The sequence below is a fragment of the Heloderma suspectum genome, chromosome 2, assembly GCF_057233095.1.
Source record: "Heloderma suspectum isolate Gila_16-S chromosome 2, 16-S_ref, whole genome shotgun sequence".
Classification (NCBI taxonomy): Eukaryota; Metazoa; Chordata; class Lepidosauria; order Squamata; family Helodermatidae; genus Heloderma; species Heloderma suspectum.
In genome coordinates, this window is record NC_139459.1 from 397,364,215 (window position 1) to 397,389,883 (window position 25,669).

The following is a 25,669-nucleotide window of genomic DNA, read 5'->3' on the forward strand; positions in this document are numbered from 1 at the left end:
CATAGCTTTGATTAGACGGACCTTTGTCGGCAAGGTGATGTCTCTGCTTCTTACTATGCTGTCTAGGTTTGCCATAGCTTTCCTCCCAAGGAGCAAGCGTCTTTTGATTTCATGGCTACAGTCACCATCTGTGGTGATCTTGGAGCCCAAGAAAATAAAATCTGTCACAGCTTCCATTTCTTCCCCTTCTATATGCCAGGAAGTGATGGGGCCAGATGCCATGGTCTTTGTTTTTTTAATGTAATAAATCGATGTAAATCTGTACAATCTCCAGGGTGTTTCTGTGTGAGAGATTGTTGGCTCGAACCCCCTCATCCCATTCGGGCATTTCTAGATCAGAACCAGAGCCTGTGGAAGTCAGAAGAACCTTACACACAAGGAACTGAACATACTAGACGTATGCGTGAAGGGTAGAAGCCTGGGCGACGTTTTGGTTTCTCTCGCAGGTAGCGGGATGGCTTCGGCGCCGTGTTCGAGATCAGCTCTTCCTTGGGCCGGAGGGGAAACATCCACAGTGCTGTCTGCTCAGGTAAGACGGGGAGAGGGATTGTCTCGGAAGCTGCTTGGCTGCTTCCTCCGTGTTCTTTCAAGCCCCCTATCCTTCTTGGGGCTCAATCCTATGCCTGTTTAGACAGAAAAAAGTCCTACAACTCCCAGCATCCCCCAGCCAGCCACGGTGGCTGGGGGATGCTGGGAGTTGTAGGACTTTTCCTGTCCAAACAAGCATAGGATTGCACCCTGCGTTTTTTCTTGTTTCTGGTGCTGCGAGGTTTTGCATCTCCCCGTTCAGGGGGCTGGGAGCTCCTCTGATCTTCTCCCATGACTGATGCCAGTCAGGTGACCTGACCAATCTTGTCAGCTGGCCACCTGCCATTGGATTACAGTTCCATTTTGTCCAATATTCCTTGAACGGTCTTGTCTAGATAGCAGAGCCTCCCTCTTTAGTTGGACGACCCAGGAGCTCGTCCAATAGCACGAGGACAGTGAGAGAAAGAGCACCTTAGCGTTCCCCAACCCTGCAGGAGTGACAGTCACGTGCAACAACTCCCTCGGGAGCATCTCTAAACGTCCTGCAGCTCTCTGCAGAGAGCTTCTTCGCCCTCTCCCCTCCGACGGAAGCCACACGGCCCAGCTTTTCCTGAGAGGCATTTGCTGAACTCCTGGGCACCATCAGGAGGAAGCGTGACGCAAACGCACAACTGTTGTCTGCAACTGTACAACTTCTGCAACTGCATGTCTCTCCACAGGCACGGTGGTCTTGGGTTGCCAGCTAGCCATGATATTACATAGAATTCAGACGCTTCCCTGCAACTCTTCCCTTAAGAGGAGGAGCATGGATAGGGATGTATGAAAGTCACTTACCTTTTCGACGGGGTGATTCGTGGTGGGGGGGGGGAGGCGCTTCGCACCTCCCCCCAAAATCCTAACCCGGCCGGCTCCGCTCCGCGGTGATTCCACGGAGCCACCAGCTGGGGCCGCCCGCAGCTGGACATCCGGCCGCTGGGCAGCCTGCAGGCAAAAAACAAACAAACAGCGTATGCAAATGGTGGCGGCTACGGCGGCCACCATTTGCGTTCCCTTGTTTTCGCTGTTTTAGCCTACGCAAATATTCACGTAAGCTATTACAGCGAAAAAAAAAGGGGAACGCAAATAGCGTCGTGGGCACCATTTGCATTCCTTTTTTTTTTCGCTGTTTTAGCCAACGTAAATATTTACGTAAGCTCTTACGGCGAAAAAAAGGGAAACGCAAATAGCGTAGCGGGCGCCATTTGCGCTCCCTTTTTTTCGCTGTTTTAGCCTACGTAAATATTTACGTAAGCTATTACGGTGAAAAAAAAGGGGAACGCAAATAGCGTAGCGGGCGCCATTTGCGCTTCCTTTTTTTTCGCTGCTTTAGCCCACTACGTTATTTGCGTCCCCCTTTTTTTTCGCCGTAATAGCTTACGTAAATATTTACATAGGCTAAAACAGTGAAAAAAAGGGAACGCAAATGGCGGCCGCTGTAGCCGCCGCCATTTGCGTACGCTGTTTTTTGTTGTTGTTGTTGCCGTGATAGGCTACGTAAGTATTTACGTAGCCTATCACAGCAAAGGCAACTACACAAATGGCGGCCGCTACGGCGGCCGCCATTTGAGTCCACAGCAGCTGGCCAAGAGGCCAGCTGCCGCCGCTGGAGCCACCACCGGAGCCACCGGCCCAGGTAAGCTTCATCCCAGGGGGGATTCCGCGGGTGGGTGGGAGGCCGTTCAGCCACGGGTTTTGGGGTGCCGAATGCCAGTGCATTCGGCCTCACCTAAATCTGTGGCGGAATTCTCCGCCATCCCTATGTCTAGCTGATCCAACCAGCCTGTGTTAGAGCAAAATTCCCCCCACACACACACACCGCTTTTTGGTAACGTTTTATTTATTTATTTATTACATTTCTATGCCGCCCAATAGCCGAAGCGCTCTGGGTGGCTCACAAAAATGAAAACCACAAAGCACAGCCTAAAACAATATAAAATATGAAAGCTTAAAACCACAATAGAACAGTACAACCAGAATAAAACCCAGCAGCAATGCTGAGATTTAAAATACAGATTTAGAACAGCAAAGCTAAAAGACTAGGAAACTAAAATGCGAAAATACTGGGAGAATAAAAAGGTCTTCACCTACTGCCAGGAGGAGTACAGTGTAAGTGCCAGGTGAACCTCTCTAGGGGGCTCATTCCACAGCTGGGGGGGGCCACAGCAGAAAAGGCCCTCTTCCTGGTAGTCCCCTGCCTCACTTTCTTTGGCAGGGGCTTACGGAGAAGGACCGCTGAGGATGATCTTAGGGTCTGGCCAGGCACATATGGGAGGAGGTGATCCTTCAGATAACCTGGCCCCAAGCTGTTAAGGGCTCTGAATGTTAATACCAGCACTTTGAATTGGGCCTGGCAATGAACTGGCATAAAGTTCAGATAGTTTCTTTTTTGCATGGAACAGGCATTTTGCAAACACATAGCTGTGTTTTGCCCTTAGATCCTTTTTTAAAACAATTTATTTCCCCATAAGAAGGTGCTCTGTGCATGTTCAGAAGTACTCATCCATACACAGGTCCCAAGTCCCAGGAGTCACACTAACATCAAGTCAGCTGCAGTTGCCTGTGGACAGGAAATGGCATCCTGTAAACTTTGTGTGTGTGTGTGTGACTAGCATAATACTCTGTGTTCTTTCTGATTGTACTAATGAACTAATGTGTTAAATATTTGATTATTATTTGTCAGTATTTGACTAATCAGTTACTTATTTATTTTATTATTGCATTGATACCCTGCCTTTTCCTCTTGCAAGGAACTCATGGCAGCATACACAATTCTCCTCCTCTCCATTTTATCCTCACAACAGCCCTGCGAGGTTGGTCAGGCTGAGAGTCAGTGACTGGCCCAAAGTCACCCAATGAGCTTCATGGCCGAATGGGGATTAGAACCCAGATCTCCTGAATCCCAATCCAACAGCTTAGCCAGTACACTACATACAATACACTGGCTCTCTCCATTGACCCTTTAAAAAAAAAAAAAATAGACCTACATAAAATCTTTCAGGGAAATACCAAATTACTCCTCTGCAAATTCTTCTTTCAGATTGTGGTGTGCGTCCGTGTAGCATTATTTGAGAGGAGATAATGATTTCTTCTTTTTTCAGGTTCTGGTGACCTTTGAGGAGGTGACTGTGTATTTTACCAAGGAGGAGTGGGCTCTGCTTGATCTGAGCCAAAGGGCTCTTTACAAGGAAGTCATGATGGAGAACTACAGTAACGTGGCCTCTCTGGGTAAGGATCTTTCTGTCTCTTTTTTGAATGGTTGTTTATTCAAACATTTGCAAGAGGGAAAAGGCAGGATATCGATGTGATAATAAAATAAATTAAAAAATGGATTAGTCCAATATTAACAAATAATAATCAAATATTTATTTGTAATGATTGCAGACTGAATATTGGTGGATGAGCTGTGTGCCCTGGTATGCTTTCTCTGCTATGCTTTGCTCTTTGAGCTTGGCTTGACTGATGCCATGTTGGGAACTACAAAGTCCCTCTCAGGAAGCTTCCGAATTCATAGAATCATAGAATAGTAGGGTTGGATGGGGTCTGCAAGACCATGTAGTCCAACCCCCTGCTCAGTGCAGGAATCCAAGTCAGAGCATCCCTGGCAGAGGGCTGTCCAGCTTCATCTTGAATGCTTCCGCCGTGGGAGAGCCCACCGCCTCCCTAGGTCATTGGTTCCATTGTTGTCTTGCTCTAACAGTCAGGAGGTTTTTCCTGATGTTCAGCTGGAATCTGGCTTCCTGTCACTTGAGTCCATTATTCCATGTCCTGCACTCTGGGGTGATCGAGAAGAGATCCTGGCCTTCCTCTCTGTGACAATCTGTTAGCGGCTGCAGCATCTCAATTAGGATATCCAGATTTTCCTCTTGTTACCCCCTCCTAAAAACATTCCATGGGGAAGAGAAATTCCTGTCTGAGATCACGTCTCCCTTTCTTCTCAAGGCTTTATATAGCCTTGTGCTTCCAGACAATGAAAACTAATTTTAGGGTGCGGTCCCCTGGCCGCTAGACAGCAGCTAGATGGCCGTAGGATTGGTCGGTTTCCAGGAACTGACCCCAGAGCCCGTGCTCTGAGGTTGGTTCCTGGAGAACCACCTCCTTCATCTCTCCCCCACCTCGTAAGGGGCGCGGAACGTCCCCAGTCTCCGGGCTCATAAGAGCAGTGCGGAGCGGGGCAAAAGAGGCATTCCTGGGGGTGGGAAGTGTGGAAGTGCCAATAGGTCGCTTCCTATGCGTCGCCTGGCCTTCCGCCCCACTCCGAGGTCCCTAGGCTAGACAGCCGAAGTCGTCCGTCTAGCCGCGAATGCAGGGCGGCTGGAGCAAGGAGAAGATCCCCTCCACACTCTGCATTGGATAGGCGGTTGCCTCCGAATTCGGAATTGGCTGCCTATCCCAATAGGCAATTGCTCCCTTAGGGAAGGAAGATGTAAGAACCTCCCCAGACAACGACATTTCTGTATTTGTGGCAGACACGAGGTTGAGGATACGCTACGCTACATGTTACGTTGCCAGTCTTATAATGTTCCAAGAGATAAACATTTAATGAGATGTTTAGGACCTGTAGCTAGCCTTAATGATATAGATAAAATTAAATATTTGTTGTCCAGTACATCCACGTTTGTCAAGCTTAACACAGCTGGATTTGCGGTAAAAGCAACCCAACTCAAAACAGCCCAAGAGGATACCTGTTTGTCTTAAGAAAAGTGGTTTCTGAGATCACATATCCTTGTAAGGCACTGAGCACTATTATTATCATTATTATGAGATTCGTTAGTAAGATTTTTGGCTGGTTGAATTGTTAAGCTTTACTATTATATGTTAGATGAAAGGCAATATATGCTGAGTTTAAACTTAATCCTTTTAAGTTTATATATTTAAATTTATATAAATATAAATTTATATTTAAATTTGCATGCATTATGAATTATGCATGAAGCATAATTCATGCTTTTTTCTTCCTTCTTCTTCTGTTATCTTTTTTTCTTTTTCTTTTTTGTCATTGCTGCGTCCTCCTAAGAATACTGTATCGTTGGGAAATTGAAGTTACTGATTAGGTTGTTGGTACTGTTTATTTCACTTATAAAGATAAAACAGAATAAAAAGTATTTAAGAAAAAAAATGAATTGTTATTGGTAATACCTTGTATTGTATTGATAGGTGCCTGTTGTTGGTCTCTTTGGCTGTAACCTATACTTGGTTGCCAAATGAATGAATGAATGAATGAATGAGAGACTGCAGCATCTCACTGAGCGTCCTCCATCTCTCTTATCCAGTTTAACTGTGGGGCTGTCCACAATCAGACCCTGTTCGGGGTGTGGGGGGTGGAGGGGATTTTCTGTATTCTGTGTGTCCTTCCTATCCCCACTGGGGATGTAAGTAGCTAGGCTTACCTAGATGCTAATGGGCCTGGTTTAAGGTTTCAATATTTATTTATTAATTACAGTTCTATACCGCCCAATAGCCAAAGCTCTCTAGGCGGTTTACAAAGATTAAAAATACAGAGATTAAAAGCCGTTGGCATAAAAAACACATGAACAGACGATACACACAAAAGAACATCTATCTAAAACAACTTCAAACAAGCAATCTCAAAGCAAACAACCATAACCATAACCCATTCCAGGATTGATTAAAACTTATCATATGCTGCCAAATGCCTGGGAGAAAATAAAGGTCTTAACCTGGCACCGAAAAGATAACAATGTTGGCGCCAGGCGGGCCTCGTCGGGAAGATCATTCCATAATTTGGGGGCCACCACCGAGAAGGCCTTCTCCCTTGTTGCTGTCTTCCAAGCTTCCCTCGGAGTAGGCAGCCGGAGGAGGACCTGAGATGTTGAGCATAGTGTACGGGTAGGTTCGTGTCGGGAGACGTGCTCTGTCAGGTTTACTTTCCATCAAAGCTCTAAACAAATTGGGACCAAGGTATTTAAGAGATTGCCTGACACCCCCCCTCCCCAATACCTCTCTGTTAGGTTGCTGTGTTCATCAGAGATACCTTCTTGGTGGTGCCTAGGATTTTGGAGTTCCAGTCCTTTATGGTTTAGAACAGGGCCTTTAGAATCATAGCACACACTCTTTAGAACTCCCTTCCACTACAAATGTGTCAGATCCTGACCATCCTGGGCTTTTGGCACCTAGTAGACAGTTACTTGTTCCAACAAGCTTTCACAGACTGGTGATCTTATCTTCTCCTTGGTGTCATAAGAAGAGAAGAACAGGAACAGATCAAGGGTCCATCTAATCCAGCATTCTATTCACACAGTGGCCAACCAGCTGTCGACTGGGAACCCACAAGCAGGACAACAGCACTCTCCCATCCATGTTTCCCAGCAACTGGTATACATAGGCTCACTGCCTCTAGTACTATAGGTAGCACATAGCCATCAGGACTAGTAGCCATTGATAGCCTTCTCCTCCAGGAATTTGTCCCACCCCATTTTAAAGCCATCCACGTTGGTGGCTATCACTACATCCTGTGGTAGTGAGTTCCTAGTTTAACTATGTGCTGTGTGAAGAAGTCCTTCCTTTTATCTGTCCTGAATTGCCCACCAATCAGCTTCATGGGCTGACTCCAGTGGGTCCTAGTATTATGAGAGAGGGGGGAAAATGTCTCCCTATCCACTTTCTCCATAGCATGCATTATAGAGTATTTTTATTATTCTTTTATATGGAATGATTTGTATATCGCTTAGAAATTTCTCTTTAATTTATGTGATTCATAAATATCGGTAAACCAATAAATGGATAAACCTCTCAAAAACAGACACATTAGGTGTAAAAAGAAGAATAAAATTGGTGTAAAAGGCCAATAACAGCAACATCAGATTAGAAAGGGTGAAGGAGTATACCTGCACCTTGAATTGGGCCTGCTTGCTGCAAGATGGGCTGAACAGGCTCCCACCTCCCCACTCCTGCAACGAGACAGATCAACTGAAATTTCTAAGAACTCTTCAGAGGCAGACCTGTGGAAATTGCATGTAGTAGTATATGCACTAAAGGGGCACGGATGAGGGTGGGTTGTGAGATCCCACTTCTCCGGGTTGGCATGCAGCCGGTATGTGGGATGGAATTGCCAAAAGGCACTCTGGGCCAGAACTGATACCTGTCTAGGTATCTAGATACTTCTCTAGGGGCAAGGTAAGGTATTTTATTTGATCTGGTAGGGTTACTACCATCCATTTAGGCCAGACGTACCCACGGCTCCGTCGGGCAATTTGAGAGACTGTCCTGGGCACCACTACAAAATGGCTGCCATGGGGGGCATGGCTCAGGACAAATAACCAGCCCCAAAGACTGAGTCCAAGGCAGAGGTGGGGTCTGAGCACCAACACACTAAACAACTCCTTTGAACCCATACTTTTCAGCACCAACAGAAGCCTATTTTAGAGCAATCCCAGATGCTGGCAATGAAATATGCTACTTTTTTTTAGAAAAGTGGGAGGGGCAGGGAACCTTGGTGGGTGCCAAGAAAGGACTCCGGGGGCGCATTGGTGCCCCCTGGCATCATGTTGCCTGCCCCTGCTTTGGGTAAATGTAATTGATTACGGCAATGTGTTTGAGCACATTTGGGCTCCCTATGTCAGGGTGGACACTGAGCCCATAGAACCTCAGAACAGTTCTGATTCTGAGGAGGAACAGCCGTCTGTGGGAGAGGAGCGCGCTCTTCCCTCCCAGGCCCTGCAGCTGGCAGAGATTCCTTCTACCAGCATTCCAGACATAGATAGCGGTCCTGGGAGTGAAAGAGTGGGGGAGGAGGGCTTGCTGGATGCTCGACGCAGACGCAGAGAGCAATGAGCTATGGAGGGCGCGGAAAGGAGGCGTAGCGCCCATTTGGCGCGCAAGCAACGGTCGCGTCCAGAGGACCCAAGGGAAAAGGGGAAGGACTCTCCCTAGCCCATAAGTTCAGGGTCTGCAAGTGATTCTCGTACAAACGGGGACCAACTGTTTCCAACCCGGGGCATAGGTTACTCTACTGTTCATAGCTTAGTCGCTGGTGATAGAGTTATTAAGTTGTAAAAGGAATAAAGCCTTGAAAAGAATCCTTTGTCTGTGTCTGGAGTTGGCTCCTGGAGTAGACTGAAAGAGGCCGGCTAGGGCCCCCTGACACCCTAAGAGGTGGAATGCAGAGAAGAATGAACAGCAGAAGACCTCAAGTGGCAGAGGAAGGGATCATAAAACATATATTTTGCCAGGGTGTCAGCTAATGATTGATATCACTAGCTGACACCCATCAGCTGACACTCAGAGGGCTTCGGCTCTTTGGAGGTATATAAATGTAATGAATGAATACATACATACATACATACATAAAACTGAATTGGTGGGACAGGGCTTTCTCAGTGGTAGCACCCAGACTTTGGAACAGTTTCTCTTGGCCAGTGGTGGGGAGACATTTGGTTGCTTCCTAGTCATTCTTCAGAAAGTTAATATTTTATTTATTTAAGTATTTAGTACATTTATAATCTGCCCAGTAACTCATGCTCTCTGGGTGGATTCCAAACAGTTAAAAAACTAAAATGTCATAGGACAGTTAAAAATATAAAATACAGTACAAATATTTACAATAATAAAATACGATATAATGTGAAACAATAAACAGCACAGGAATTGAGAAAACAGCCAGAATAACATATAACTCTAAAAATGCCAGGGAGAAAAGAAAGGTCTTTGCCTGGCAGCGAAAAGATAATGTAGGTGCCAGATGAACCTCTTTGGGGAGTTTATTCCACAAGTGGGGTGCCACAACGGAGAAGGCCCTTTCTCTTGTAGTCACCTGCCTAGTTTCCTTTGGTAGGGGCACCTGGAAGAGGTCCTTGGAAGATGATGTAAGGGTCTGTGGAGGTGTATGCAGGAGGAGATGTGCCTTTAAGGTACTGTGGTATCCTAATAATGGCTTGTTTGGCAGGCTTTTAATACCAAGTCACTGTTTCCCTGGTTGGATATTTTTTAAAGAAAATTCTAGCAGCTTCCTAGAGTTAGAAGGGACCTCAAAGATCATCTTGTCTAACCTCCTTCTGCTGCTGTTCATTTTACTTTGGAAATAGTTGTCTGAAGTGTCAGCTGCATTTTATTGCTTTTGAAGTCATGTTTTCTTGGGCTTTGCAATTTGGGTACAATATGGGGTAAGGGGAGCTTAAAATTTAAGGGGTGAGAGATGGTGCTTGGGGGCAGGGGGGCAGGGCAAGTAAGGGAGTAAGATCCACTGTATTAGAAGCTTGCTAGATGCTGATGCTGGCAAGAGATGTTTTGACAACCTTATCAGCTGTGTCTTCCTAATAAGGAAACTGGGTAAAAAGTAAGGGGTCATAGATAAGAAGACCTTGTGGTCTGGGATTCCCCTGTCTGGAGAAAAAGGGAAGAGGTGTTGACTCATAAAAGGAGAACATAGACCTGTTCCATAGTAAACAATATGTGTCAGAGATAGGAGGGAATATTTGGGAAATGAGTCATGAGATGAGACATACAGGATGACATGGACCAATAGTTGTAAAGATTTTGGAATATGTGTTAGAGGGGAGGACACCAAATTTGGGAAGGCATTAAAGCTGATACACGGAAGAGATCTGGGTCTTCCTTCTTTACTTTGGATCGGGCTTGCTACTCTGAGGTCTATCGCTTAGATGAAGCCTTAAGATGAAGCCGGGGTCTGGAGTGGAGGAGAAAGTCCCTTTACCTTTCATCATAAAATAGCGCTTTGTGAGTCTGTCTTATCTTTGCCTTGTTGCTGTGTGGAAGGTTTGTGTGCTTGTTAAAGCTTTATCTGTTGTCTTTCTTTAATGAATGCATTTAGTTTATGTCGTTGTTTTAGTTCTTATTCGTAGACTTTAAGTAAATCTGAGTGAATGTGAACACTTTGGTCTCAGTCCCTAAAGAAACCTCATCCACAACATCGGAGCCAAGCTGAGGCTGTTTAAAGTAGATGTGCCTAGGTATCCAGTACAAGGGACCCTGAAATTTTAGCCTCCAGTTTTCCCCTTCCAACATTGGTGACTGCTTTTGCTGAAAAGTAGCACGTCAGTTTTAAAATAAATAGAGCTGGGTGTCATGAGTGACTCGAGATTAAACAAATCCATGTGGAGCTCTGATTATGACCTCTTCTGAAGGGCTGCACTCCTGTCCCCAGTAAATATCCTCTGCGAGTTATTTGTTGTACTTATAATTTAAAATAGTTGGTATTTTATGCTCCACCAGGGCAACCATGACTGGTTGCATCCGATCACCATGTCAGAAAGCACAATTTTATTAGTTCACAGTAACAGCTAATTGATAATTGATTACAGCCTCCATTTCTCAATCGCATATGTAATTAGCTATTCTCTCTCTCTGTTCCAGCAGGTGAGGGACAGGACAGTAACCATTCTGAAGAGATCTCTTCAAAAACAACCCAGGATCAAATGGAGGAAGAGACCTTTGAGAGTCAAGATGGATCAAGGAGGCAGCCAGAGAATCAAGAAGAGAATGGGAGGAATAAAGCCATGCTTAGCCAGGCTGATGGCTTCTGTCAAATCCCAATCCAGCAAGAACATCATAAGGGAAAGAAACATAACGGGCATCTTTCATGTGGGAAAATGTTCCGATTTAAATCTAAACTTAACTCACGCTGCAGAATTCACGCAGGGGAGAAGCCATATGTATGCAAGGACCATGGAAAGAGTTTCAGCAAGGGCACACCCCTCATTTCACACCAGAGAATTCACACAAAGGAGAAACCATATACATTCTTGGAATGTGGAAAGAGCTTTACTCAGAGCTCACACCTTACTTTGCATCAGAGAATCCACACAGGAGAGAAGTCGTATAATCATTTGCACTGTGGAAAGAGGCCCTGCCAGAGAACACACCTTGCATCACATCGAAGAATTAACTCCGAAGGAACAAAAATTGAATGTTTGGAATGCGAAAAGAGCTTTAGTCAGAGCGCAGCTCTTGCTGAACATCAAAACACTCACAAAGGAGGGAAACCCTACAGGTGTCTTGAGTGTGGAAAGACCTTCAGTCAGAACTCAAGCTTTATTTCACATCAAAAAATGCACACTGGAGAGAAAGCATATAAATGCATGGAGTGTGGAAAGGGCTTCAGCAATAGCACACAGCTAATTCAGCACCAAATAATTCACACGGGGGAGAAACCATATGTATGCAAGGACTGTGGAAAGAGTTTCTGCCATAGCACAAACCTTATTTCACATCAGAAAATTCACACAGGGGAGAAACCATATAAATGTTTTGTGTGTGGAAAGAGTTTCAGTCATAGCACATACCTTACTTCACATAAGAGAATTCATACAGGGGAAAAACCATACAAATGCATGGAGTGTGGAAAGACCTTCAGTCAAAAAGCACACCTTACTTCCCATGAAAGAATCCATACCGGGGAGAAGCCATATAAATGTCTAGAGTGTAGAAAGAGCTTCAGTCAGAGCTCACACCTCACTTTGCATCAGCGAATCCACACGGGAGAGAAACCTTATAAATGCTTGACATGTGGAAAGAGCTTCAGTAATCGCACATACCTTACTTGCCATCAAAGAATCCATACAGGCGAGAAGCCATATAAATGCCTGGAGTGTGGAAAGAGCTTCAGTCAGAGTTCAAGCCTTTCTTCACATAAAAAAATCCACACTGGAGAGAAACCATATAAATGCATGGAATGTGGAAATAAATTCAGTCACAGGGCTCAACTAACTCAGCATCAAAGAATACACACGGGAGAAAAACCGTACACATGTTTGGCATGTCAAAAAAGCTTCAATAGTAATACAGGCCTCACCTCACATAAGAGAGTTCACACAGGGGAGAAACCATATAAATGTCTGGAGTGTGGAAAGAGGTTCAGCCATAGTACAAACCTTACTTCACATAAGAGGATTCACACAGCGGGAAAACCATATAAATGCTTGGAGTGTGGAAAGACCTTCAGTCATAGTTCGACGCTTACTACACATCAAAAAATTCACAGATGGGATAAACCATATACTTGTTTTGAGTGTGGAAAGAGTTTCAATTGCAGCTCAGGCCTCACTTCCCATCACAGAATCCACACAGGAGAGAAACCCTATAAATGTATGGAGTGTGGAAAGAGCTTTACTCAGAGCTCACACCTTACTTCACATCAGAGAATCCACATAGAAAAGAAACCATATAAATGATTGCAGTGTGGAAAGAGCTTCTGGGGGAACGCACACTTTACATCCCATCGAGGAATGCAGATCGGAAAGGCACCATAAAATCATCAGACCATGGTAGAAGTATTTAGAATACTTTATACCTTGCTGGACTTCAGAAAGGATAAACAAAAGGATGCCTGGGAGGTGAACCTTCCTCAAAATGTGAGCACCCACTATTAAAGACCATTTTAGCTTAAGCCATTTAAACCATTTTAGCTAAACCCATCTTTTGCTAAACCAGACATTATGTGCTTCATGACGTATTATTTTTTAAGCTCTGCGTATGGAGGAAAGAGCCACACAAGCCGTAATGAGGATCAGAGATGTAGGAGCCACGTATAAACCCCACTAATCAAGAGTCTTCTGACCAATACAACCTTAAGAGAAGTCACACAGAAGGGAGAGCACCTCAGTGCTCAAAATACGGCAAACGTGCCATACGTTTACCGACTACATTACAATGCATTCCTTGTGGGAGGAACAGGCATTCCTTCACTAACCTGTCAGTGTGCTGGGATCATATTAGGCCTCATCTGGAGTACTGTGTCCAATTCTGGGCACCGCACTTTAAGAAGGATGCAGACAAGCTGGAGAGGGTTCAGAGGAGGGTAACAAAGATGAGCATACTGGAAACAAAGCCCTATGAAGAGAGACTGAAAGAACTGGGCATGTTTAGCCTTGAGAAGAAGACTGAGGGGAGACATGATAGCGCTCTTCAAGCACTTGAAAGTTTGTCACAGAGAGGAAGGCCAGGATCTCTTCTCGATCATCCCCAAGTGCAGGACATGGATTCATGGGCTCAAGTTACAGGAAGTTCAGATTCTGGCTGAACATTACGAAAAACTCACGGACTGTTACAGCAATATGACAATGGAACCAAAGACCTAGGGCGGTGGTGGGCTCTCCCACATTGAAGGCATTGAAGACGAAGCTGGACAGCCATGTGTCAAGGATGCTTTGACTTGAATACCTGCATTGAGCAGGGGGTTGGACTCGATGGTCTTGTAGGACCCTTCCAACCCTACTATTCTATGATTCTATGATATTTGGTGGCCTTCTTTCAGGTGCTCCTGCAGGCTTTGGGGGTGTCTCTCTTGGTGGAATTCTCTTTCTATGGAGGCCTGTTAGACACTGACATTGCTATGTGGGGGCGGGGGGGGCATCATGAAAAGGGCTCCTTCACACGGAGCTTTTATCCTGCTATTGAGATTGCTCACTCATGGAAGTTTGTGGGTCCTTTCCATGACATCATCAATTTCCAGGGTATTTCCTGGTTATTCCATCTCAAAAAGATCCGGAAATAATGAACTGTTATTGTAAGTCGAATTATTATGCTAATAAAACAGCCACTAGATGGCGTTGTTTCACTGATCTCTATGGAACCTTGAGAATTAAAAACTTCCCCTCTCAGCAGTCACGTGGTTGCCATCTGGGAGCCCACTGTAAACGCTGCAAGGCTCCACAATGGGAGGACTGTGGGATTTTCCTTTAGTGTAAAGGCAGCCAAAGAATATAATGCCAGAATGTGGGGAAGAACTCTGCTGGAGCCCATGTCATACACTGCATTGGAGTAGTGTGGTTTTGCTTTTCCCTTTACCCAAGTCATGAGAACCTCTAGCCTTTGCACTGCAGAGTTTTAGTTTCCTTTTGGAGGAGACAGCCCTGTAGACATATGGCACTTTACAGTATCTTTTAGGGTATAATTCTATGCATGTCTAGATAGAAAAATATCCTACAACTCCCAGCATTCCCCAGCCTGCATGGCGGGCTAGAGAATGCTGGGAGTCGTAGGACTTTTTTCTGTCTAAACATGCATACGATTGTGCCCTTAATTTAGTAATATACACAGTGCTAGTTCCCCCAAACCAAGCAGCCTCCCATTGCAGCCCTCTTACATCCAGCCGAAAGCAAAACTCGGACCTATTTCTCCCTTGGGTTGGCTATATTGCATCCTGGCTCTTTCAAGAGACACATTTTAGCCTGCAAAGGCCATTGTGGAAGCCTCTTTAGCCAGATCTAGCAACATCAGCTGGCCATCACTGTCCTTTAGCAAGATGGTTAACAACCCTTTAAGCATACGCCTTGGGCGCACCAACATTTAGAACCCTGTCTACCGTTCAGGTCACTTGACCTCAAGCAACATTTAGAATCCTGCTTACCATTCAGGTCACCTGACCTTAAGGAAGATTTCTCCAAACTGAAAAAAAAGCAGAGAAAAGGACTCTTGGAATGATTATAGAATCATAGAATAGTAGGGTTGGAAAGGGCCTATAAGACCATCGAGTCCAACGCCCTGCTCTGTGCTGGAATCCAAGTCAAAGCATCCCTGATAAATGGCTGCCCAGCCTCATCTTGAATGCCTCCAGTGTGGGAGAGCCCACCACCTCCCTAAGTCATTGGTTCCATTGTCGTATTGCTCTAACAGTCAGGAGGTTTTTCCCGATGTACAGCTGGAATCTGGATTCCTGTAACTTGAGCCCATTATATGTTTTTGGCAATGTCCAGTGCAAGGGCCCCGCTCCACATCCATGAATTCAAAGCCTACGACAAAAGCACCAGAAATGCACTTACATAGTCACTCCTCTTACTTACAGATACATACCCCATATTCATAGCATCATAGAATAGTAGGGGTGGAAGGGGCCTACAAGACCATCGAGTCCAACCCCCTGCTCAGTGCAGGAATCCAAGTCAGCATCCCTGACAGATGGCTGTCCAGCCTCATCTTGAATGCCTCCAGTGTGGGAGAGCCCACCACCTCCCTAGGTATTAAAGAGGCTGGAGCATGTTCACTGTGAGGAAAGGCAGATAGCTTTGTGGCTTCCCAGTTTAGAAAGAAAGAAAAAACCTAGAAATTTACAAAATGTTGAACTCTGGGGAAAAACTCGGGTTCACCTGTTGAAATGGACTGGCAGTAGTTTTAGTATGGACAAAAAGGGAAGACTAGTATTTTTACTCCGCATATGTGACTTACGGAACTAGGGATGCACGGATTTTGTTTAATCTGTTCCGAATGTGTTTTGTGGATCGGTTCCCCACTCACTGATGGGCGGCGGCGACAAAGAAGGGGGAAGCAAGTTCTGTTGCTCGAAAAAGCAAAATTTATTGTGCTGTACGTATTTCGGAATGTCTCCTTCAGGAGCTGTTCAAAGCCGTTCAGTCTCTTGTTCTAAAATGAACACTAATACTTTCCTCTGGATGCTTGCACATGCTACTCCTAAAGCCTAGCGCTCTCCACTCATTGATGAAATCGGATGCTTTTCCCCTTCGGAAAGGTAGCAAAAATGTTTGCCACAATTTCCATAAGTTGCACCAGTACGCAATATTTTCCATAGTTGTTCTTAGCGCTACACGACAGAGGCCGAGGAGAGATTGGAGATGTATAAAACATTGGGCTTCCTTTTTTCTTTAAAAAAAATTGTATATATATTAGCATATTTCCCACTAACTTTCGTATGGCTAGATTTGCACATAATTCTTGAAAGTTAAAAAAAAAAAAAAATGGCCCTGAAGTCCACAGAGGCTGGGCAACTCAGAAGATGTTGTCCGATGTGGAATCTGGGGGTTGAATTCATAGAAATCTGAAGGTGTATGAATCCATTTTGGATTCCTCTGACATCCGTATGCGGAACTTCCTTGCCACAAGATGTACTGGTCCCAGGTCATAGTCTGAAGGCACGTGAGGCAGCCATCTTGCTGAAGCTAAGCAGGCCTGGATCTGGTCAGTGCTTGGAGGGGAGACCACCTGGGAACCACATGCAGCCACCTTGAGTTTCATGATGGAAGAAGGGTGGGATGTAAATGTAATAAATAAAAATAAATAAATACTTAATGACTCCCTCTGCCATGTGCGACTCAGTGGAAAATAGCATCATACATTCGTAGCCTTCAAGGGTAACTACTCCATGATATGTTGTCCCAGGCATGGTCTGAAGGCACAGGAGGCCACCACCTTGCTGAAGCTAAGCAGGTCTGGTCAGTGCTTGGAGGGGAGATCACCTGGGAACCACAAGAATCCACCTTGAGTTCAACAATGGAAGAAGGGTGGGATATAAACGTAATGAATAAATAAATAATGAATAAATACTGCCTGGGGGTTATTTAGTGATTTTCCAGCATTTGTGGATTTTTTTCCTCCCATCCTAAAAGGTCAACATGCCTCTCTTACGGCTTAGTCAATAGGAGCTTTTAGCTAAAATTTGCCATATTGTGTGTGTGTGTGTGGGGAGTTTGGCCAGCCCCCTTTTGCCTTTGGTCCCACCCAAAGAGGTTCAACACCATTGCTTTACATAGACATTAGCCCTGATCCCGCAAGACAGTTCTTGCGAAAAGAGCAACAGTTTCTGGGCCTTGTTTTTTTTTTTTGTTTGTTTGTTTAGTAATGGTTGGGTAATTCATGTCAGTCACATCCCTTTTGGTGAGTTCCAGTGTTGGGGATAGAGGGCTTGCAAGGAAGCCATGGAATAGCATAGGAGTAAATGCTGGTTCACAAGCAGGCCTGTTTTTCCTCGAGGGCTGGAAATTGCTGACAAGACTATGGTCTAGCCATGGAAAAATGGACCAGTATGAGAAAATTGCATTTGTGACTCCCTGGAGTTAACAGCTGTAGTATTCCCCTGTACCCCGATAAGACCTAGGGTTACGTTACCCCCCTAAATCAATGGAGAACTGTTTTGCCATTTTTGATGCCCCACCCCAAAATATCATTCACCAACCCAGAACCGAATGTGTAGTGAAACGAGTGAAAATAGACCAATCAGAAGGCAAGAAAATTTAGGGGTGTCAGGGGACCAAAATGGGATTGTACCTCAGTATAGGATGTCACTTCTTCATTTCATTTTGGGCATAATCCTATGCATGTTTAGACAGAAAAAAGTCCTACAACTCCCAGCATGCCCCAGCTAGCATGGCTGGCTGGGGCATGCTGGGAGTTGTTGGACCTTTTTCTGACTAAACATGCATAGGATTGCACCCTTTATTGCTTAAACTTCTATATTGCTAGCAGAGATTTACTTGTTCTGAGGCCTTTTGGATCCTAACTTGCCTTGTGGTCTTCTCTTGGAGAGAAGAGGAGCTTTCTTGGTTTGAACATGCCTGTCTCCTCCTCAATTTTTGAAGTTGCTCTTGGCCATTTTTTTCTGAGCCAACTATTTTGGGGCTAGATGCCTGGATCATGACTTTCATTTACACCCACATGAGCCCTTCTTATTTATTTGGGATTGGTAGCTATAATTTCCCCTCCCGTTCCCCCTTCTTTCCCCTTAATCTTTAGATTAAACTGCTATGTAGTTGGGACTGTTGGAATTTTTAGATGGATGTCATTTAGGGCTCAGTAATATTCCTGTTTTGTTGAAGTTGCTTGCTTATGTTCTTCAGATAATTATTTAGTGTGTACATGTAAATTGCTGCTATCATTATCTGCATTCTAATGTCTTGTTCTTAGATTAATTTCCGATGGTTTCTATATTTACATTGCGACATGTTTTCCTGTCAATCACCACATGTATATATATTTTTCCATTCATACCCTGCTGTTATATCTTATTGCTGAGTGCATGTTTGTTTAATCGTTCCTTATTGAATAAATCTTGCAAATGTATTTGCTGACTCTGGTATTTTCTGATCACCAGCACTAGCCCACAGGAGCGAGCTCAATAGAACGAAAAAGATTATAAGCTTATGGAAGGTGTAAGTAATGATGCATTTGCTTTGCTTGCTACACTCGTCTCCTACATTCTCCTTGTAACTAAAGCAGGTGTTTCTTCAAGAGGCATCGGAAGTACTCTACAATTTTTGCCTCTTGACTGCGAAGGTTAACAGGAATAGGAATCTGACCTCCGGAGCCCGCCGCGGTCCGGCCCCACTTAGTTCCAGGTCCAGAGGAGTTCCTGCGGGGTGGCTCTCCAGGTTCCTAAAAAATTACAGACACAAATGGCCATTTGCGGATGTAAAGCACTGACCTTTGCCTAAATACAGCTGTAAACAGCTGCAATTTAGGTAAAAGTCAGTGCTTTACGGCCGTAAATGGTGTAAAATATGCCGTTTATGGCTGCAATTTCCCTGCGAAGGGCTAATGGCAGCTGTCACTAGCATATTTTGTTTTTTAGGAAGCCAGAGAACCACTCCGTGAACTCCAGCAGATGCAACAGGGCTCTGGAGGACTCCGCAGGGCCCCAAGTGGCCCGAATTGCCCCGCAGCGGACACCCCCTCGGATTGGACAGTGGGGGGTGGATTCATACATCTCTAAACAGGAATGGGTAGATTTCCAGAGGATAGCTATGCTAGTCTATTACAGCAAAGAATCATACGGCACCTTAAAGCCCAATACATTTATTCTGGCATAAGTTTTCCCACCAGAAAAAAAAAGAATGCTTGCAAATCATCACAGATACAGTTCTGCATTGGACCTATTTGGTCTGGGCTTTCTTACTGGGGGTGGGGCGTTCACCTGTAGCTTTTTGAAGACTGGGAGAGAGCCTTTCTTTCCAAAGGTAGGCTACCTTTTACGAAAACAGCATTTTCATTGGGGCACTTTGTAACCGCACTTTTATCTGCAGCCTTCAGTCCCGCCTGGCTCACTGGATTTGTACAAAGTAACAACTCTTTTTAAAACGTCTATATCCCAAATGGGATGAGCAGATACACCACCAACAATGGGCCTTCTCTCAAGGTGCTGTCAACTATCTGATTAAAAAACAACAACCCTGTACTGTTGCGTATTTATTGTTATTTTGTTTTGTTTTTTAAATGTATATCCCACCATAAAAAAATAAATCCAGAAGTAGCAAGGTTATTTTGGGGGTGGGGGGTCTTCATTAAAGATCAGTCTGGAGTTATGGGCAATGGAACCAATGACCTAGGGAGGTGCTAGGCTCTCCCACACTGGAGGCATTCAAGATGGAGCTGCTGGACAGCCATCTGTTGGGGATGCTTGGACTTGGATTCCAGCATCGAGCAGGGGGTTGGACTTGATGGTCTTGTAGGCCCTTTCAACCCTACTATTCCATGATTCTATGACTTCTGAGGAGACATGTTTATCAGTGCATTTTCAGCCTGGTGTTCCTTGAGGCAAAGAAATAACAAAGGACAAAGGAGACAATTGGGAAGGCAGCGGGAGGGGGAGGGGAAACAGCACGGGCGGTGGTTGGGGAAACACAGCCAATAAACATGTACAACAGGAGCTTTGAACAGTGCGCTCTGAAAACTAGCTTTCCGTGGTTTCAGAAAAATGCAGTCTCGGAGATGATGGAATATAAAGCCCTATGAGGAGAGACTGAAAGAATGGGGCATGTTTAGCCTTGAGAAGACTGAGGGGAGATAGGATAGCGCTCTTCAAGTACTTGAAAGGTTGTCACAGAGAGGAAGGCCAGGATCTCTCCTCGATCATCCCAGAGTGCAGGACACGGAATCATGGGCTCAAGTGACAGGAAGCTGGATTCTGGAAAAAGTTCCTGACTCTACGACAGTGGAACCAATGATCTAGGGAGGTGGTGGGCTTTCCCACCCTGGAGGCATTCAAGACGAGGCTGGACAGCCACCACTCAGGGATGCTTTGACTTAGATTCCTGCATTGAGCAGGGGGTTGGACTCAATGGTCTTGAAGGCCCCTTCCAACCCTACTATTCTATGATCTGCCCTTCTTTGTCCTATGGAAGAAGGTTTATTGGTAAGTTCTCTTAAATATGTGTTTTCTCCAGCCACACACTTGCGCTTGGAGGATGGAGAATTTTGAGAGGCCATTTGCACACAGCTCCGGCCCAGATATTAGCATAGTCTCTTAAAAGGGATCCAGAAGATCTGGATTGTCTGCCGTGATTCTGTTTTTGAGAGGCAAATGGGTAGTTCATTTGTAGCAGCAGTGTTACTGCCTGCCCACCCCAACACATGCAAACACATACGTGGGGACCAGCGATTGTTCTTCTGGTTCTGGATCTCACCTAGCATAAAAGAAAATATGTCATACTCCAAAGCTGTTCAATTGGGGAGGGGGGGTGGTCCATGGAAAAAAAGTCAGAAAAAAGCAAAACATTTCCCCACCAAATTATTCTTTTTTTGTTTTTTTCCCCTGGCCTTCACATTTCTACTTTCATCATTTCTACATTTCTACTTTCATCTACTCTCAGGCATTGGATAACATATGACGAGGCATTTTAGGTTTGTTTTGTTTTTTTGTCATGTCCTGGTAGTATTATTGTCAATTGTTTTCAACTCATTTTAAACTGTTTTAAATTTTTGAATGTTAAAGTTTGTATATTATGTTTTATCACATTGCAAACTGCCTGGGGAGGTTTGGCTATTAGGCAGTTGTTGTTGTTGTTCAGTCGTTCAGTCGTGTCCGACTCTTCGTGACCCCATGGACCATAGCACGCCAGGCCTTCCTGTCCTGCGCACTCTCCCGGAGTGTGCTCAAGTTCATATTCATTGCATGGGTGATGCTATCTAGCCATCTCATCCTCTGCCGTCCCCTTCTCCTTTTGCCTTCAGTCTTTCCCAGCATCAGGGTCTTTTCCAGAGAGTTTTCTCTTCGCATTAGGTGGCCAAAATATTTGAGCTTCAGCTTCAGGATCTGTCCTTCCAATGAGCACTCAGGGTTGATTTCCTTTAGGATTGACTGATTTGACCTCCTTGCAGTCCAGGGGACTCGTAAGAGTCTTCTCCAGCACCACAGTTCGAAAGCATCAATTCTTCAGCACTCAGCCTTCCTTATAGTCCAGCTCTCACAGCCATCCATTACTACTGGGAAAACCATAGCTTTGATTAGACGGACCTTTGTTGGCAAGGTGATGTCTCTGCTTCTTACTATGCTGTCTAGGTTTGCCATAGCTTTCCTCCCAAGGAGCAAGTGTCTTTTAATTTCATGGCTACAGTCACTGTCTGCAGTGAGCCCAAGAAAGTAAAATCTGTCACTGCTTCCATTTCTTCCCCTTCTATATGCCAGGAAGTGATGGGGCCAGATGCCATGATCTTCGTTTTTTTAATGTTGAGTTTCAAACCAGCTTTTGCACTCTCCTCTTTCACCCTCAACAAGAGGCTCTTTAGATCCTATTCTCTTTCTGCCATTAGGGTGGTATCGTCTGCATATCGGAGGTTGTTGATAATTCTCCCAGCAATCTTAATTTCGACCTCTGATTCATCCAACTCGGCATTTCTCATGATGTACTCTGCATATCAGTTAAATAAGCAGGGTGACAATATGCAGCCTTGTCGTACTCCTTTCCCAATTTTGAATCACTCGGTTGTTCCATCTCCGGTTCTTACTGTTGCTTCTTGACCCTCGTACAGGTTTCTCAGGAGACAGGTAAGGTGGTCTGATACTCCCATCACTTTCAGAATTTGCCACAGTTTGTTGTGATCCACACAATCAAAGGCTTTAGCGTAGTCAATGAAGCAGAAATAGGCGTTTTTCTGGAATTCTCTTGCTTTCTCCATGATGCAGCGAATGTTGGCGATTTGATCTCTAGTTCCTCTGCCTCTTCGAAACCCAGCTTGTACTTCCGGTAGTTCTCGGTTCGCATACTGCTGAAGCCTAGCTTGTAGGATTTTGAGCATCACCTTGCTGGCATGTGAAATGAGTGCAATTGTGCGGTAGTTTGAACACTCCTTGGTGTTGCCCTTCTTTGGAATTGGAATGTAAACTGACCTTTTCCAGTCTTGCGGCCATTGTTGAGTGTTCCAAATTTGTTGGCATATTGAATGCAGCACTTTAACAGCATCATCTTTTAGGATTTTAAATAGCTCAGCTGGAATACTGTCATCTCCGCTAGCTTTGTTGTTACTAATGCTTCCTAAGGACCATTTGACTTCACTCTCTAGGATGTCTGGCTCAAGTTCAGTGACTGCACTATCATGGCTATCAAGGACATTACTATCATGGCTATCAAGGACATTAAGATCTTTCCTGTATAGTTCTTCTGTGTATTCTTGCCACCTCTTCTTAATCTCATCTGCTTCTGTTAGGTCCCTGCCTTCTTTGTCCTTTATCATGCCCGTCTTTGCACAAAACGTTCCCTTGAGATCTCCAATTTTCTTGAAGAGATCTCTAGTCTTTCCCATTCTGTTGTTTTCCTCCATTTCCTTGCATTGTTCATTTAAGAAGGCCTTCTTGTCTCTCCTAGCTATTCTCTGGAACTCTGCATTCAGTTGGATAGATCTTCCCCTTTCTCCCTTGCTTTTTGCTTCCCTTTTTTCCTCAGCTACTTGTAAAGCCTCATCAGACAGCCACTTGGCTTTCTTGCATTTCTTTTTCTTTGGGATGGATTTCGTTGCTGCCTCCTGAACAATGTTACGGACCTCCGTCCATAGTTCCTCAGGCACTCTGTCTATCAGGTCTAATCCCTGAAATCTATTCCTCACCTCCACTGTATATTCATAAGGGATATGATTTAGGTCATACCTGAATGGTTTAGTGGTTTTCCCTACGTTCTTCAATTTAAGCCGAAATTTTGCAAGAAGCAGCTCATGATCTGAGCCACAGTCAGCTCCAGGTCTTGTTTTTACTGACTTTATGGAGCTTCTCCATCTTTGGCTGCAAAGGACATAATCAATCTGATTTCGATATTGACCATCTGGTGATGTCCATGTGTAGAGTCGTCTCTTTTGCTGTTGGAAAAGAGTGTTTGCTGTGTTCAGCGTGTTCTCTTGGCAAAACTCTATTAGCTTTTGTCCTGCTTCATTTTGTACACCAAGGCCATGCCTGCCTGTTATCCCGGTGATTTCTTGACTTCCTACTTTAGCATTCCAGTCCCCTATGATGAAGAGGACATCTTTTGTTGGTGTTAGTTCTAGAAGATGTTGTAGGTCTTCATGGAACCGATCAACCTCAGCTTCTTCGGCATCAGTGGTTGGGGCATAGACTTGAATTACTGTGATGTTGAATGGTTTGCCTTGGATTCGTACTGAGATCATTCTATCATTTTTAAGATTGTACCCCAGTACTGCTTTTCCCACCCTTTTGTTGACTATGAGTGCTACTCCATTTCTTCTAAGGGATTCTTGGCCACAATAGTAGATATGATGGTCACCTGAATTAAATTCGCCCATGCCTGTCCATTTTGGTTCGCTGATTCCCAAGATGTCGATGTTCAATCTTGCCATCTCATGTTTGACCACCTCCAGCGTACCTTGATTCATTGATCTGACATTCCAGGTTCCTAAACAATATTGTTCTTTACAGCATCGGATTTTCTTTTCACTACCAGACACATCCACAGCTGAGTGTCCTTTCAGCTTTGGCCCAGCCGCTTCACTCTTTCTGGCGCTACTTGGAAATACCCTCTGCTCTTCCCCAGTAGTATATTGGACACCTTCCGACTTGAGGGGCTCATCTTCTGGCGTCATATCTTTTAGCCTTGTGATACGTTCCATGGGGTTTTCTTGGCAAGAATACTGGAGTGGGTTGCCATTTCCTTCTCCAGTGGACCACATTTTGTCAGAACTCTCTGCCATGACCTGTCCATCTTGGGTGGCCCTGCACGGCATAGCTTATGGCTTCACTGAGTTACGCAAGCCCCTTCGCCACAACAAGGCAGTGATCCATGAAGGGGTATTAGGCAGTATAGAAATGTAATAAATGAATGAATAAAACGAAATGAATGAAAATAAACAATTCACCTGATTTCAATAAAATAATATTATTGTGTTGTGTAATAATGGCAGCAATATTTAACTTCTACAGAAGCCATCAAAGTCAGCAAGAATAACTTTGGAACATGCATAGCATTAGGCTGTTAATTCCATCTTCTTACTGAAGTAACAAGGCTAGGAAGGTACTCATACAGAGGCTGACTTCCTCTGAACTCTTGCACACCTGGTCAACGAACAAGTTGTATGACATTTATGTATGTATGTATGTATGTATGTATTTTATTAATCGCCCATCTGGCTGGTCACCCAGCCATTCTGGGCGATGTACAAGCATATAATAAAACAGTTTAAAACAATAAAATTCTACAATAAAAACATTTTCTAAAATACCCTAACCCACCCCAAATGCCTGCCTGAACAACCACATTTTTAATGCATGACGGAAGCTCATTAAAGAGGTGGCATGGCGGAGTTCCCTAGGGAGGGAGTTCCACAGAGTGGGGGCCACCACAGAAAAGGCCCTCTCCCTCGTCCCCACCAGTCTAGCTGTCCTGGCTGATGGGACAGAGAGAAGACCATCCAAGGCTGATCTTGTTAAGCGGCCTGTCTGGTGTTGTTGGAGGTGCTCCTTAAGATAGGCTGGGCTGGAACCATATAGGGTTTTAAAGGTCAAAACCAACACCTTGAATTTGGCCCAGAAAACAACTGGTAACCAGTGCAACTCCTTCAGCACTGGAGTGATGTGATCTCGCCGGCAGCTGCCTTTAATCAGGCGAGCCGCCATGTTCTGTACCAGCTGCAGCTTCTGAACCATCTTCAAGGGTAACCCCACGTAGAGCGCATTACAGTAGTCTAAATGAGAGGAGACCAGGGCATGTACTACCGATGGGAGCAGATGGTTGGGAAGGAAGGGGCGCAGCCACCGTATCAGATGGAATTGATACAGCGCTGTCCGGCTCACAGCTGACACCTGAGCCTCCATGGACAGCTGGGAGTCCAAAATGACCCCCAGGCTGTGGACCTGGTCTTTCAAGGGTAGCTGTACCCCATTCAACACCAGATCAACATCCCCCAGCCTCCTCTTGTCTCCCACCAAAAATACCTCAGCCTTGTCAGGGTTCAGCTTCAGCTGATTCCTCCCCACCCAGCCACTCACTGTCTCCAGACATTTGGACAGGGATTCTACGGTGAAGATTTGAATGAGAGGTAGAGCTGTGTGTCATCTGCACACTGATGACACTGCACCCCAGACCTCCTGATGATACCCCCCAGCGGCTTCACATAGATGTTAAATAGCATCGGGGAGAGGATGGAACCCTGTGGCACCCCACAAGTGAGCGGCCATGGGTCCGAA

At 45.0% G+C, this 25,669-nt stretch overlaps 2 protein-coding genes across 2 annotated transcripts in view; both read left to right on the top strand.

Annotated features, from left to right (window-relative positions):
- LOC146356565 (uncharacterized) overlaps window positions 1-12,791 on the top strand; it is a 227,624-nt gene extending 214,833 nt beyond the window's left edge. The window contains 2 exon segments of the mRNA XM_084830189.1: window positions 11,171-11,376; window positions 11,521-12,791. Coding sequence (XP_084686315.1) covers window positions 11,171-11,376; window positions 11,521-12,791 — 1,477 coding nt within the window.
- A 250-nt stretch (window positions 12,792-13,041) lies between these two features.
- The window catches only part of LOC146356570 (vomeronasal type-2 receptor 26-like), a 46,793-nt gene continuing 34,165 nt past the window's right edge, over window positions 13,042-25,669 (top strand). Inside the window, exon 1 of the mRNA XM_084830190.1 lies at window positions 13,042-13,067. Coding sequence (XP_084686316.1) covers window positions 13,042-13,067 — 26 coding nt within the window. The remainder of the gene's footprint in view (window positions 13,068-25,669) is intronic.